The sequence below is a fragment of the Oxyura jamaicensis genome, chromosome 18 (genome assembly GCF_011077185.1).
Source record: "Oxyura jamaicensis isolate SHBP4307 breed ruddy duck chromosome 18, BPBGC_Ojam_1.0, whole genome shotgun sequence".
NCBI classification, from domain to species: domain Eukaryota; kingdom Metazoa; phylum Chordata; class Aves; order Anseriformes; family Anatidae; genus Oxyura; species Oxyura jamaicensis.
The window spans coordinates 6,409,459-6,422,786 of NC_048910.1; the positions used below are offsets into that span (position 1 = coordinate 6,409,459).

The 13,328-nt window shown below is 56.4% G+C and overlaps 1 protein-coding gene across 1 annotated transcript in view; it reads left to right on the forward strand.

Moving 5' to 3' along the window:
* Positions 1–13,328, forward strand: part of CACNA1G (calcium voltage-gated channel subunit alpha1 G) — a 127,926-nt gene that overhangs the window by 30,424 nt on the left and 84,174 nt on the right. The window contains 4 exon segments of the mRNA XM_035342699.1: positions 1,705–1,816; positions 1,966–2,099; positions 10,252–10,349; positions 12,535–12,694. Of these exon segments, the coding sequence (XP_035198590.1) occupies positions 1,705–1,816; positions 1,966–2,099; positions 10,252–10,349; positions 12,535–12,694 (504 nt within the window).

A 13,328-nucleotide genomic window follows, 5' to 3' on the forward strand; every position in this document is an offset into this window, starting at 1 on the left:
GGCACCTGCTGGTTCCCCCACACCTTTTCCTTCTCCAGCCTGATAACGCAACAGCACGGGCTCCAAAACACCACCCGGCTCCGCGTCGCAGTGAGAGCTCTCGTCTGACGGGGGCTGTGCCCGTTTGGGTGCAGGTGCCGAGCTGCTGGCAGCTCCCCGAACGCTGCTCGCCTCGTGCCAGGGCTGGTCAGCCTCGTAGGACACGTGTCCCAGGGTCACCTCTGGGTGTCTGTGTCCCAGGGTCACCTCTGGGTCTCCGTGCCCAGCACGGCCACCAGCTGCAGTGTGGCACCCTTGTTACCCCCAAATGAGACGCAAACCTCTAATTACCAGGTGGTGAAGGTGCAGAGAGGAACTGCCTAAAGGGCAGCTTGATCCTGCCCAAAGGCAAGCACAGAGCAGGGGCCAGGAGCTTCCAGCCCAGCCTCTCCCCTCCAAATTCACTTTTCCAGGCTTCAGCCCTATAGGAGACCCTGCAGCCACCGGGCAAGGACATCCCGAACACCGGGCACGGGTTGGGGCACCTGCTCGAAGTGCTCTGCCTTCCCCCTTGCTGCTGGAGGTCAAGGCTTAAAATATTCCTGAATGCAACCAGACCCAGAGCATCCTGCCCGAAGCTGGAAGCCCTCGTGCTGGCAGATAACCCTGGTGGTGACAGCTCCTTGGTTTCGTGTCTTCGTGCCCTTGGCAGACAGGAGTTGGCTGGAAGAAGGATGTGGAGATTCAGTACCATGCTCGAAGCTTCCCCGGGAGGATTTGCTGCAGCAACGCACTTTGTTCTGTCCAAGCAAGTGCTCAAAGCCCGTCCCAGCAGCCCAGATCCTCAGCATTGCTCTGAGAGGCAGCGTTTGGGCAGGGGATGGGCTCTGTGAGGCCTCACGGCCCTAAGCCTTTTAGGCGGCCGGTTAATGTTTTTGACAGCCTTAATTTGGACTGGGAATGAAAAGTTCAATCACTGGCTTCAGGGAAACGCCCCTGGGATAAGCTGTGACATAGTTAATAGAAAATTGTAATGTTGTTAAAGTGCTTTTCTGTGAAATGCCAGGAGAGGAAATTAATGGTGTGTTTTTTTCTAAAAGTTTATATCATTCTTTTAATTTAATTTTTTAATCCATCATATCAGCACTCAGCGGTCTCGCCATGCAACTTTAATTTTATAGCGTTTTTCACATTAGCCACGGCCTCTGATGTCACCATGGGGAAAACACACCACCGGTTTGCCACTCGGGTACCGAACAGCGGGCAGGGTCTCCGTGAAAAACCCCGAAATCTGACCCATGGGCAGCGGCTCTTGCTCTGCGCCTTGCTGGAAGGTCAAGGATTACCTTTTTGGTTCAGTGGTGACTGCTGGTGTACTGCGTTTGGGTGTTTCTTTGTGCCTGGTGCCAAATGAAGGTGAGGGGAGAAGGGTTAAGGAAGGGATATTTAAAAGTTTGAGAGTAATTTTATGGAAAACTTGTATTTAAGTGCATCGACCCGGGGAGCAGCAGGGCGAGGAGAGGCAGCTGTAAGATGACAGCATGAGGGGTGTCCCGGATGGGACAAAGCACCCTGGGGTCCTGCTGGCATCACCCCAATCCTTTCCCTACCCATTAAACTGGGGACAAAGACCTGGACCAGGGTGCAGGAGCCCTGGGGGCGAGGGGATGGGGGGGGGGGGGCTTATACCTGGTGCCGTTGCTTCCTTGACCTCGCTCCGTGCAGCTGGTTCGAGCGGGTGAGCATGCTGGTGATCCTGCTCAACTGCGTGACGCTGGGCATGTTCCACCCCTGCGAGGACATCGCCTGCGACTCGCCGCGCTGCCGCATCCTGCAGGTACGGCTGGGTACGCGTGGCTTTGGGGTGGGAGGGCTGCGGGACCCTTCCCTGCCCAGCAAAAAGCTGCGGCGGCCGGGGCACGCGCCCTTCACCCCGCTCTCTTTTCATCCCACTCCCTTTTCATCCCGCTCCCTTTTCTTTGGCAGAGCTTCGACGATTTCATCTTTGCCTTTTTTGCCGTGGAAATGATAGTCAAGATGATCGCGCTGGGGATTTTTGGGAAGAAATGCTACCTGGGAGACACGTGGAACCGCCTGGACTTCTTCATCGTCATCGCGGGGTGAGTCGGGCGTGCTGGGTGCTCCCCCTGCCCGCGTGGGCTTCGTGTCTCGTGTGCCTGGGCTGGGGAAAGGGAGCTCTGGGTGGAGAGTGCCGGGGTCCTGTGGGCTCTTGTTGTGCATCAGGGCTGCCAGCACCACCTATCCTAGAACCCTACAATATTTTAGGTTGGACAATATCATTAAAATCAGCGAGTCCAATCGTTGACTTGACGCTACCAAGTCCTCTGCTAAACCATGTCCCCAAGCCATGTCCACGCACCTCAAATACCTCCAGGGATGGCGACACCACCACTCCCCTGGGCAATCCCTTCCCAGCCACCCTTTCCATGAAGAAATCCTCCCTGGTATCCCCTCCAATCCTCCCCTCATGCAAGGTGAGGCCGTTACCCTCTCCAGCAGCGGGGACACCAGCCCAGAGGGGGACCCGCTGGTTGTCTCCATCACCCGTGAGAGAGATTTCCAGTGCCTGGTGCTGGTGATGACCATGTCCTGGTGATGTCTGGCTCACAGGCACTGCTGGGGATGCAGCAGGAGCCGTTTGCTGCAGTTTTTGGCCAGCCCATGCGCGTCCCGTGCCGCGCGGCCACCCTGCCTGGCGCTGGGCTCGGCTCCGCAGCGCCGGGGGCTTGGGTTTCATGCGGGCTGCCCGACGGGGGGGTGGTTCAGCAGATCGTTTGAAGCGCGGAGAGCTGCCTTCCAGGGAGGATATTTCAGTGAAATGTGCGTGATTGCCCTCTTTGTTGTTTTTGAGGGAAAGCAACCAAGTTTGCCTTTTTGAGCGTTTTCCTTTCCGAGGCACCTGGTTTGAGTTAAGGCTCCTTCAGCACCCGAGAATCTCCTGGCTGGGGCTGCAAATCCACATGAAAAGTGCCTGGCCCCCGGCCAGGGCGCTGAGTTTCTTTGGCACAGGATTTGCTCACCGGCCCTCGCCTCCCCTCCCTCCTCCGAGAGCCCAGAGACCTTTTGGGAAAATGGCGCTTTTTTATTTTTTCTTTTTTTCTTTTTTTTCTCCCCCGCTTTTGATAGAGCTGCAGATCAAATTTACTGGATTTTCCTGGAAAGGAGCGGGGCCCCTCCAGGCTGGGCCGTTTCCCAGGCGAGGGTGTCAGCGGGGCGCCTGCCGTCTGCCGTACGGGGTGACGTGCCTGCGGGCTTCCCTTACAGCCCCTGGTACGAGCTGGGGACACCGCGAAGGTGGCCCGGTACAACCAGTAAGGAGGCGGCAGGTCTCCCAGTGCGCCCTTAGGAACTTGTTGCTGCAGGAGCTGAAAGATCCTGGATTCCTCTTTAGTTCTTGGTTATTTCTTGTGGCAGGATTGAGCGTGATGAGGAAGGGGACCTGAGTGTGATGTGCTGGGGGGGTGGCTTTTATGGGGGTGCTGGGCTGCCTCCAGCTCTGCTGAGCAGGGGGGGTGCTGCACTGCCCCCCCAGCCCTCTCCCATCCTGTTTAGCTTGTCTGGTGTTTGGAGGCAGTTATATATCGATGCCAATGACGGGGCCCCCATCATGAGGGGTGTCTGCTGCTGTTCCTACAGGCTGCCCTAATTCCTACACAGCTGTGCTGTGCTTCAGCAAGCGTCACACTGCCCTCCTGCCTTCTGCACCTGAAGGGGGTGTCCGGCTTCAGCCCCTTTCCCCCACCGAGCCCCGGGTGTGGGTACGGGCACCCGCAGCCCCCGGGGCGCGGCGGCTTCATTAGCTCCAGCGGTTGTGCAGCCTCGCAGCCTGCCCGCCTTGGTGCCTCCTGCCAGGTCAGCTTTGCCTCTCGCTAAATGATCGGCCTTTCCTTTGTGTGCTCGGGCTGTTCCCATCTGGGCCCCGTCACAAGCAATTCAGCTGACAAAGGATCGAACTGGCTGTACGGGCGCAGGCAGAGCCTCTCCCTCAGTGCACGCGGGGTTTTTCTGCGGCCGCTCGTCCCGCTGCTCTCCCCCAGCCTCCCCACCCATCCTGGCCCCCGCTGCCTCCTGCTCCAGCATCACTGCTGTCCCAAGGACCCCTCGCTGTCCCCATGAAGTGCCGAGTGCTGGGGACAGCTGTGGGACAGGGCCACTGCCATAGCAGGGGACCAGAGCCCGGACTGAAGGTGTAGGTAGAAAACACCTTAAGGACAAAACCAAAAGGCACGCCGGGGGCACGTCCCAGCCCAGTAATGTGAAGGGGGACACGGTGCTGGTGACGTGCTTGGAGCATCCCAGGACACAGGCTTGGGGGGAAATTGGGGAATTTTCCAGGGCTGAGCTGTGGAGGAGAGCAGGCACCAGGGCGATGCTCCGAGCTGCTGTGGATTTGTTAGATACCCCGTAAAGTGAGTGGGGTTTTAACATGGGTCTCATGTCAGGGCTTCACCCAGCCTTTCTCCCCTCGGAGCCTGCCCCAAATCTCCCCCAGCCCCTGAACTTCCTTGCAGAGGAGGAGGCAAAGCGCCGGCAGCACAACAGCTCCGCTTCTGCCTGCTCACTGCTTTCCTCCCTGCGGGCAGACCTCCCGCGGAAACCCTTCGTAACCACCACCAGCCTAGGAGAGGCTTGCTTCCAAAAAAAGGAAAAAAAAATGGCATTTCAACCATTTCACCCTCCCTCCTCCTCAAGAAGTTTCTGGCCTTGCCGGGGGCTGTGGTCGCAAAGGAACCAATTTCTTGCGTATTTGCCCCAAAAGCTGTGCCGCTGGGCGGTGCTGGGCTGGCCACTTGCGCGGCGTGCCGTTAAGTACTTCTCAGCTCTGTTAAACTGTCCAGACCAATCTCATGAGCTCATGGAGAATAAATGACTTCTTTGTGACAATGTAATGCAATTAGCACTAATTGTAGAGAGTGTAATGTCTGCAACACATCTCTGTAATTACAGCAAAACTTGCTGCAGATGAGGGGAGCGCTACATAGACAAAACTCCGCTTGGTGAAGCACAGCTTTGGCCGTAGGTTACGGAGCTGCGTGGGGAAAAGGGAAAAAAAAAAAAAAAAGTGTCGAATCGCATAATTATGTTCCTTTATTTTAAAGGAGAGGATGTGGGGAGTTTGCTTTTTCAAGGAGCGCTTGAAGGTTACCAGGCGCTGCGTGGCGGCTCGCTCCCTCCGAGGGTGGCTCGATGGGATTTCAACCTCTCGCGGCATAAGACGCGGAGGTGCCGAGGACGGATGCTTGTTTACGCCCAGAAATATGCAGGATCTCTTGCAGGCTCGGCTGGCAAAGCATGGCCATGGGGTGCTGATGCTGCTGGGCCCCCTGGGGACCCACGGCCACGCTCTGCCCCTGCCCCGAGCAGGGCGCCGGGAGCTGCGGAAAGCCGAGGAGCACAAGGCAGTGATTGTGCTGCCTGCTCCCTGGGCAGACCCCCAGCCTGTGGGGTTTGGCTTTGGCCAGACAAGGGCTCCCCTGTGCCTCTGCGGCCCCGCAGATCAAGCTGTGCTGTAAGCCAGCATCATCAAACCAAACAAAAAGCAGCAAAACCCCCAGCTTGGTCGTTTCCCCGGGAGGGGGGCTTGCATCAGGTGAGGATTTGGTGCCTCCAGGGCTCCTCTCTGCCTTCTCCAGGCAGGGTCGGGCAGGGCTCCTCTGGGGCTCCGGGTCGGCGTCTGCCTTCCTGCCCCCCCGCAGGCAGGGCTGTGCATCATCCTGTGTTTGGGTTGTGCGGCTCTGCTGTTCCTCCGGGCTCAGCCAGTTGTTTGGCCAAGTGTCCCGTTTGCGCCTTGCTCCTTGGAACCGTGTCGGGCCTCTTAGAGGACTTTCTGACAAAGTCAAACACTTCTGGAATATTTTGCTTACAGTTCAGGAGGAGCTGGGGCTGGAGGTGGCTGGCAGCCCGCTTGCTTTTGAAGCAGACATACCGTTTCTTTTTCCCTTTGCTTCCTGAACACTTCTTGTAATGTTTGTTTTTTTTTTTGTTCTCCCTGTGCTGAAGGCAGTATTAAAGGGTTAGCTCCGCTGAAGCTTTCATAAACAACTCCTAAGGATGTCTTGCTCCCTCCTGTTTTCGAGTGCTGGGTTTCAGGGGTGAGATATGCTGCAGAAAGCCTTGGCGTGCTCATGGGTAGCAGAGAGCAAGAGACACACCACAGTCCCTTGCTCCACCTAAAACAAAAGCACGGGATGATCTCTGAAAAGCTCTTTAGCCAGAAGTTGGGCACGGAGACAATTCTGCCAGGTGGGTCACTGCAGGGAGCATCAATCCCACGGCTGCGGTACCCAAAGCAGCACTCGGGCTGCATGCTGTGGGTGATGTTCCCAGCCCCTGGCCTCCGTCTCTCGCTGCTGCTGCACTTCAGAGGCAGGCAGGGCTCCTCCGAACCACGCTGCAGCCGCAGGAGGCACCCAGGGCTGTGACAGCAAACGGGGTGGGCACAGGGAGGAAAGGCAAGGCATGGGGTGTGGGATCTCCTGCTGCAGCCTCCCGGTGTGTTACTTGGCAAAGGCTCCTCTTTCCCCTTCATCCCTTAAAAAAAAATATAATAGAAAGGTGGGGGTGAAAGCTACTTTTTCGTGCCCCCTCTGTTTGCTCATAGCAGTCTCCAGTGCCTTGGGGCACCGAAGAGCAGCACCCCGGGACCGTGGCTGCGCGGTGCTGGTGGTCGGGTAATTGTGCGTGTGAGCGGTCAGGTAATTGTGCGTGTGAGCAGTTGGGTAATTGTGCGTGTGAGCAGGTGATTTGCACATGCAATTACCCGATGTGCAGCCGCCCTCCCCGCCGACTGCAGCAGAGGCTGTGCCCAGCCCTTGGAAACACCACCGGTGCCGCCGGCCAGCTGCGGGGCGCCTCCTCCCTCGTCCCCAGGGGGCAGCGGTGGCAGAACCAAGCCAAGCCACCAGCAGCGACCCCAGACCTCCGGGTGTCCCCGCGGGGTCCCCGCTTTGCCATGGGGTGCTTTCGGTGAGCGCCTTGGGCACCGCTCCCTGCCAGCCTCCCGCAGCCCCCCAGGCAGAGCAGCCTCGGCGCAGGGAGGCTGCCGTGTGCAGCAAGCCCTCCGCAGCCTCCCTTGCAGCCCAGCTGACTCAAACCTACCTGCAAAAAGGGGGCATTTTTTGGAAGTTTTAGGACTTTTTTTTTTGACAGATATCTCCACTTTATCCCAGTTTTTCAGCTTGAGCTGAACTTGCTGCTGCTCCAAAAGCCCCGTTTTCAGGTGTCCTGGCTGGGACTCATAGTGCCGCGGCACGGCCGGATCCAGGGGCTCGCACTCCCTCCACCGCTTTTATTTTTATTCCGTCGGGCTGGGATAAAATGGAAATTTTTCAAATTAACAACGCCCACGGATGCGGTGAGGCTCGCGAGGCTCCGAAAGCAACGCCTGAGCGAAAAGCAGAGCACGGCGAAGCCTGCGAGGGCCAGGAGGAAATTTCATGCCGGCTTTCTACAGATACGGCACCGCCTAAATAATTCGCCTTTGTCTTTCCCAGCGCTGATGGCTTCATATCACCCACCGATTGCTGCGCTTTGTAGATAACGGGCGTCTGTGTGCCTGGGGTTGGAGAGCTCCTAGCGCAGCGTAAATCTGCGTCCTGGCAGCTCCATGGCAGGGGGGGAGGCAGCTCTTGGGGACACGGCCCCAGAGCAGGTGGGATCTGTCACCACGCTGCTTTGGTCACCTCGGTCACATCCCTGGCTGCGTCGTGTCCCCAGGTCCTTGGCTGTCCCCGCTCTGCGGGTGGCAGGGAGGCAGGATGCGGCCGCCCAGGGCACTGCGGGGTCTACTGGTGGAGAGCTCACGGCTGCGGGCATGGCTCCATCCGCTGCCCAGGCTGGCAGCGTTTACATCTCGTTTAGATCAGACACAGCCCAGCGAGCTGCCAGGCCATCCCCAGGCGGGATGGGAACAGGCTCCTGCTCCCTGCTCTGTCTGGAGCCACCCCTCGTGTGCCCTGTCTCTGTCCTGCTGCGAGCCCCCGGACCTCTCCCTCCGGGAGGAGTGCTTGCCAGAGGATCCATCAGCTCTTTTCATGCAGCTTGTCGTACGCCTGGCTTTGCAGATGCTCTGCTTGTATTCTTAGAAAGTCCAAAATGTGTCCGAAATGTTTCCGCTTTCTTTCTAAATAACTCTGGCGACCAGGGGCTGCCGAGTGCTCTGATGAGTCTCAGCATCTGATGCAGATCCATCCTATTTAATGCCGAGCGTTTTTCTGAACTTTTAACTTTGCTGGGCACTCAGGACCACAGCAGAGGCTCTGACAGGCGTCGGGCTTTCACATTTGAGCAGAAATGACATTCGAGCTGAAGATTCATCGTGGGCTTTTTACACCGCAGATTCTCAGTGCGCTGATGCGATATGTGCTGGTAAATGCTCCTGTCACCTCCCCAGTGCTCAGCACCCCGACGTTCGCTCTCCCTGGGGAGCTTTGCTGGTTGGGGACTGGATTGATCCCTCCTGTGCATGGAAGGAGACCTCTGAGCTGCTGGGTGCTTGCTGGTGCTGCCCTTCGGTGACTTTTCCCCTGCACCCACCTGCTCCCGGTCCTGGTATTGAGCTCTTTGCTCAAGGTAGTGGGATCCTTATTTTTTTTTTAATTTTCATTTGACATTATAATTGTTTTTTAGTACGTTAAATCAAACCGCGTTCTACAACATGCCCTTTGCAGATTACAAGCACGCTCATCTCTGGCAGTGAGTCTGGAGCTGTCGTTAATCAGAAAACGATTTGTCTTGGTGCAAATAATCATGGGCTGCTCTGAATTTTGCTGTTCGCCTCTGTTTTAATTATGGATGAAAGAAAAGCAGTATGTTCGACATGGGCTTTTTACCAGAATCCTGCAAACCATATGAAAATCTCATTTCCAAACACCGAGGGGTATTTTAGAGCTGTTAGAGGCTGGGGAGGCTTTGGTGGCTGTCCTTGGGGGGATACAGCTCTGGAGTAAGGTCAGTGCCGTGCCCTGCAGAGGGGGGCTGACTTTGCATGGGGTCAAGCGTGCCCCCATGGCCCTGCCACCGTCCTGCGTGGCCAAAGGACAAGGACAAAGGCATGGTGGCTGCGTGTGGTGCTCCTGGCCAGAACGCAGAAGAATTTATTGAGGCTGCTTTGGTCTTGGCTATGGTTTGTAATCATCATCGTTGGAGCCTACCAAGGGCAATGGGTGAGGTATCACTGTGTCAGGTGTGGAGCCGTAGGTTTTGGGGATCACATCAAGAGCACATCTCCGGCGGGGAGGGATGGGGCAGCACCAAATACCTTTGAGCAAGGCACCAGCAATGCCTCCTCCAGCAGCCGGTGTCTGAGCAGGTGAGGGCAATTTGGGCTGGGACAGGGGTGGAGATGGCTGGGAGCAGAGATCCTGCCTGTGAGACGGGGCTGGAAGAGCTTGCTTTGTTTGGCTTTGCAGAATCAAGCCTGGGAGATGTGCTTTGTGCTCTGTCAATACGTCGGGTGGGTAAACACCGGCGACACAGAACGGCTCCAGGAGCAACTTAAAAGGCAGCGCTGGCGTAAGAGCAAATGCATGTGAGCTCGCCCTGAATAAATTGAGGCTGGAAATTAGGCTGCTAACCATCAAAGCTGGAGGGAGGGAACCACCCAACTCGCTTCAAGATGGAACTTGATAATTTTCGGAAGGGATTAATATCCTGTGGTTGCCTGCAGCAGCAGGAGCCCGGCTGTGCAGGGAGCCTCGCGGTTCGGTCGTCGCGTTTGCCTGGCTCTGCCTCTTCAGAGATGCGTTTCGGCAGGTCTCTTGTGATTTCCTCCGGAACGAGGGCCAAATCCCAGCGGTGACATGGCCGATGGCCCCGCCGTGCTTGAGCAAAGGTGTTGTGAGCAGGGTGAGATGGTGCCGGGCTGCCCTAGGGGCTCGCACAGGTGACCTGCAGCCGTGGGCGAAGTCAGGTGAAGGTGGTGCCTCGTTGTGCTGAGCCGTGAAATGGGAGCAATCAGTCGTTATAAACAGGGCTCTGTCTGGCAATTTCCCTCCCGCAGAGAGCAGGGACTTTGAGAAGCTTCTGCCCTGGATCCTGTGCAGAAGCAGTAACCAGAGCAGACAAGAGAGAGGCAAGAGACCCGGCTGCGTGCGCTCATTGACTTTATTCCGATCTGCAAACAACCCTTAATGAATTCCTCTGGTAAACCTTTCTGAGGGGAGAGATGCAGTAAAATTCCCTCGGTGAGCAGCTGGCGTACAGTTTGATAATCCCGAAGTCCCTTGACGCTCCTCCCTGTCTGCCTTGCAGGATGCTGGAGTACTCGCTGGACCTGCAGAACGTCAGCTTCTCGGCCGTGCGCACCGTGCGCGTCCTGCGGCCGCTCAGGGCCATTAACAGAGTCCCCAGTAAGTTGGATTTTTGCTCCTTCCCTTTATAATTTCTTTATATCCGTGCCCCATAGGTGGAAGAACAAATGCGGATGCTTCCCATCTTCCACCAAACGTTCGCCCAGGCCCTGGTGGGTCTAGGTCCTACCACTGCTCCTGGGTTTCCAGTGCCTGGCACTCACCAATTCAAATAATATTCCTGTCCGTGCCACCAGACAAGAGGATCCCCAGGGCTGGCTTCAGACTCCTTTATTTCTCATCTGAAGAGGGCCTTAGGAGGCTGTCAAGGTGAAGGGATGCAGGTGGTGGAGAGCCAGCAGCCTTTCCCATGCAGTGTGGGCAGAGGGATCCGAGCCCTCCCTGCACTCCCCCATCCTTTCCTGGAGGAGCTGGGACACGGAAACCGTGTCATGCCTGGAGGCAGCCCCTGGGAGGCACTGAGGAGCCTCCTCGTGCGGCATCTCTGGCTCTGCTCCCCACAGCGGGTCTGTGCAGCAAACCCTGCCTGCAGAGCTGCCTGGGTGCTCACCCAAGTACCCCAGCCACAGCATAAAGAGCCCCTGGTTTTGCAAATTTAGCACATCCCACGCTCAAACTGATGGCCGCATGTAGTTCTGCCTGCTGGTTTCACCTAGAGAAGATCCCTCTCCTGTCCTAAGAATTGAGATATTGGTTTTAATGCAAAATAATTCATCCAAGCCTTTTGCTCCCTGGGAAGCAAAGTGTCTGAGTCCTGCTGCTGGGGGATTCACAGCCTCCTGTGAGTGCAGTGATGCTCTGAGGTTCGTGAAGTACCCAGGGAGCACCAGGACACGTTGCAAGACCTTCCTTCCTCTTTGAGAGAGCTTTGCCAGCTCCAGCATCGCAGCAGGCAGCCTGGGCCACGGCTCAGAGCTGCCTTGGCCATTGCAAACCCCCCAGACCCTGTCCCATTCCTCAGATTTCCTGCTGTGCAGTGGGAGAGAGCCAGTGAGCCCCGTCCCCCCTGAGGCTGCAAGGATGGGGTGTGCTAGGTGTGGGTACGGCTGTTAGAGGTGTCCTGCTCCTGCAGCCCTGGGTGCTGGATTCGGCGTTGTTTTAGCCAAATTGCCTCCAGGCATGAACCCCTGTGCCTCAGTGAGCACTGATCAGCTCCAGCTCTGTGCTGGAAGTGCCTGGGCTCTTTATTTTTCTCGTCCCGACTCTGAACCCGGCTCGCTGCTGCTGGTTCAGATGTTACAGTACCCTCCGAATCCTCTCTGTGATGGGTTTTTTCCCCGCTGCTGAACTGACGGATGGCTGAATTTATCTGCCACTGCCTGACTGGGGATGTAACTCCCTTAATGTGTTTTCAAATCCCGGGTAATTCATCTTGGCTCCTGTGCAACGTAGTTATGATGGGATAGAAATATAAGGTGGGGAAAGAAAGAGGAGAGTTTTGTATGATGATAAATGCAGCAACCACGGAAAGTCACTCCAGTTAATTAGGAGTTGACTCATGGTGGTTGCTCCCCAGCAGAGGAGTAAAAGGAAAAACCTGATGGAGGAGACGACAGCATCAGAAAGCTTCTTGAAGTATCAAAGTAAGGGGAGCAACAGTAAGGGTTCCTTTAAATGAAAATCAATGTAAGCAAGTGAGAGAATGCAGAAGATGGGGAAGGAAGGAGAGAGAGAGATGAGCAGAATATTACAGAGATGTCAGATAAAATCAATTTTTTTGTGTGTAAATGTCAAGTTGAAGTCACCATCAATTTGTCTTTGTTACAGAACTGGCTGTTCCTGAGCTCGTGAGAATAAACTGCCAGAGAAAATCCTGTGTTTGAAGGAAGAGAGGGGATTTAGGGTAGACGAGAGGAGTTAGGAAGGGAAATTTAATACAGCCTGAGTGGGGAAAGCAATAGGGCTGAGCAAGGGGGGTGTCAGAGTCGGATCTCGGGGAAGGAAGGGGGCTGGTAATTGGCAGAAAGCTTTGAGAGGAAAAGAGGAATTGGGATGGGGACTGGAGGAAGGGAGAGGAGAGGGTAAGGTGGTGGGCTGTGTGCCTGGGAGTGGGACCGGGCTGGACGGGGGTACCTGGAGTGGGTGGTGGGGCCAGGGAGCTGCGGGGACCTGCAGCACGTGCGGGATGAGAACAGAGGGGAAGGAGGAGTGTAGATGGAGGCGAAAAGGAAAAGGTCAAGGGCCATGGATGGCCTCTTCGATGACCGCTTCCTCCTCCCCTCAGGTATGCGCATCCTGGTGACGCTGCTCCTGGACACGCTGCCCATGCTGGGGAACGTCCTCCTCCTCTGCTTCTTCGTCTTCTTCATCTTCGGCATCGTGGGAGTCCAGCTGTGGGCGGGTTTGCTCAGGAATCGCTGCTTCCTCCCCGAGAACTTCAGCATGTGAGTCCTGCGGCCGTGTCCATGGCTGGAGCATGGGGGGGCGTTGGGGCTGTCCAGCAGAAAGTCCCGGTCCTCTGTGCACGGTCCCTGCTCCGAAATGCCACCACGAATCCCACCATGGTGCACATGGATGGAGCCAGGCCAGCTGCAGCAATTTGCCATTCGCATCCCGCAGTGCTGCCCTTAGCCCTCGGCCGGTGCTGGGAAGCCTCTGTGATTGATAAGAGCCTCCAAGAAAACAACCAGGCTTAAGAGCTGGGGCTTTCTAAATTCAGCATATCGTTAACGTGTGACCTTTTCTGCATTCGTCAGGATGCTGGGACCTGAATCCCATCCAGCAGCTGGGAGTGCTTATTGGTATGGCGTTTGTGGTCCCACCTGAGCCCCAGGGGAGGCTGATGGAGCTGGGCACACACTTCATGATGCTAGACACTTCTTAGTCTCAGAGCAGGAGACAGTCCCTGCCTAAAAGTGCTAATTTTTCACAGATCCCAGCCCCCAGGTTTGTGCTCGGTGATTTGGTTGTCTTCACATACAGCAAATAGTGCTGCAAATAGTGCCGGGAGCCCAGCACTGCGAGGAGCATCCCAGCCTGGCAGCCTTGGGGGCTGTAATTAGGGCTTCTCAGATGCAA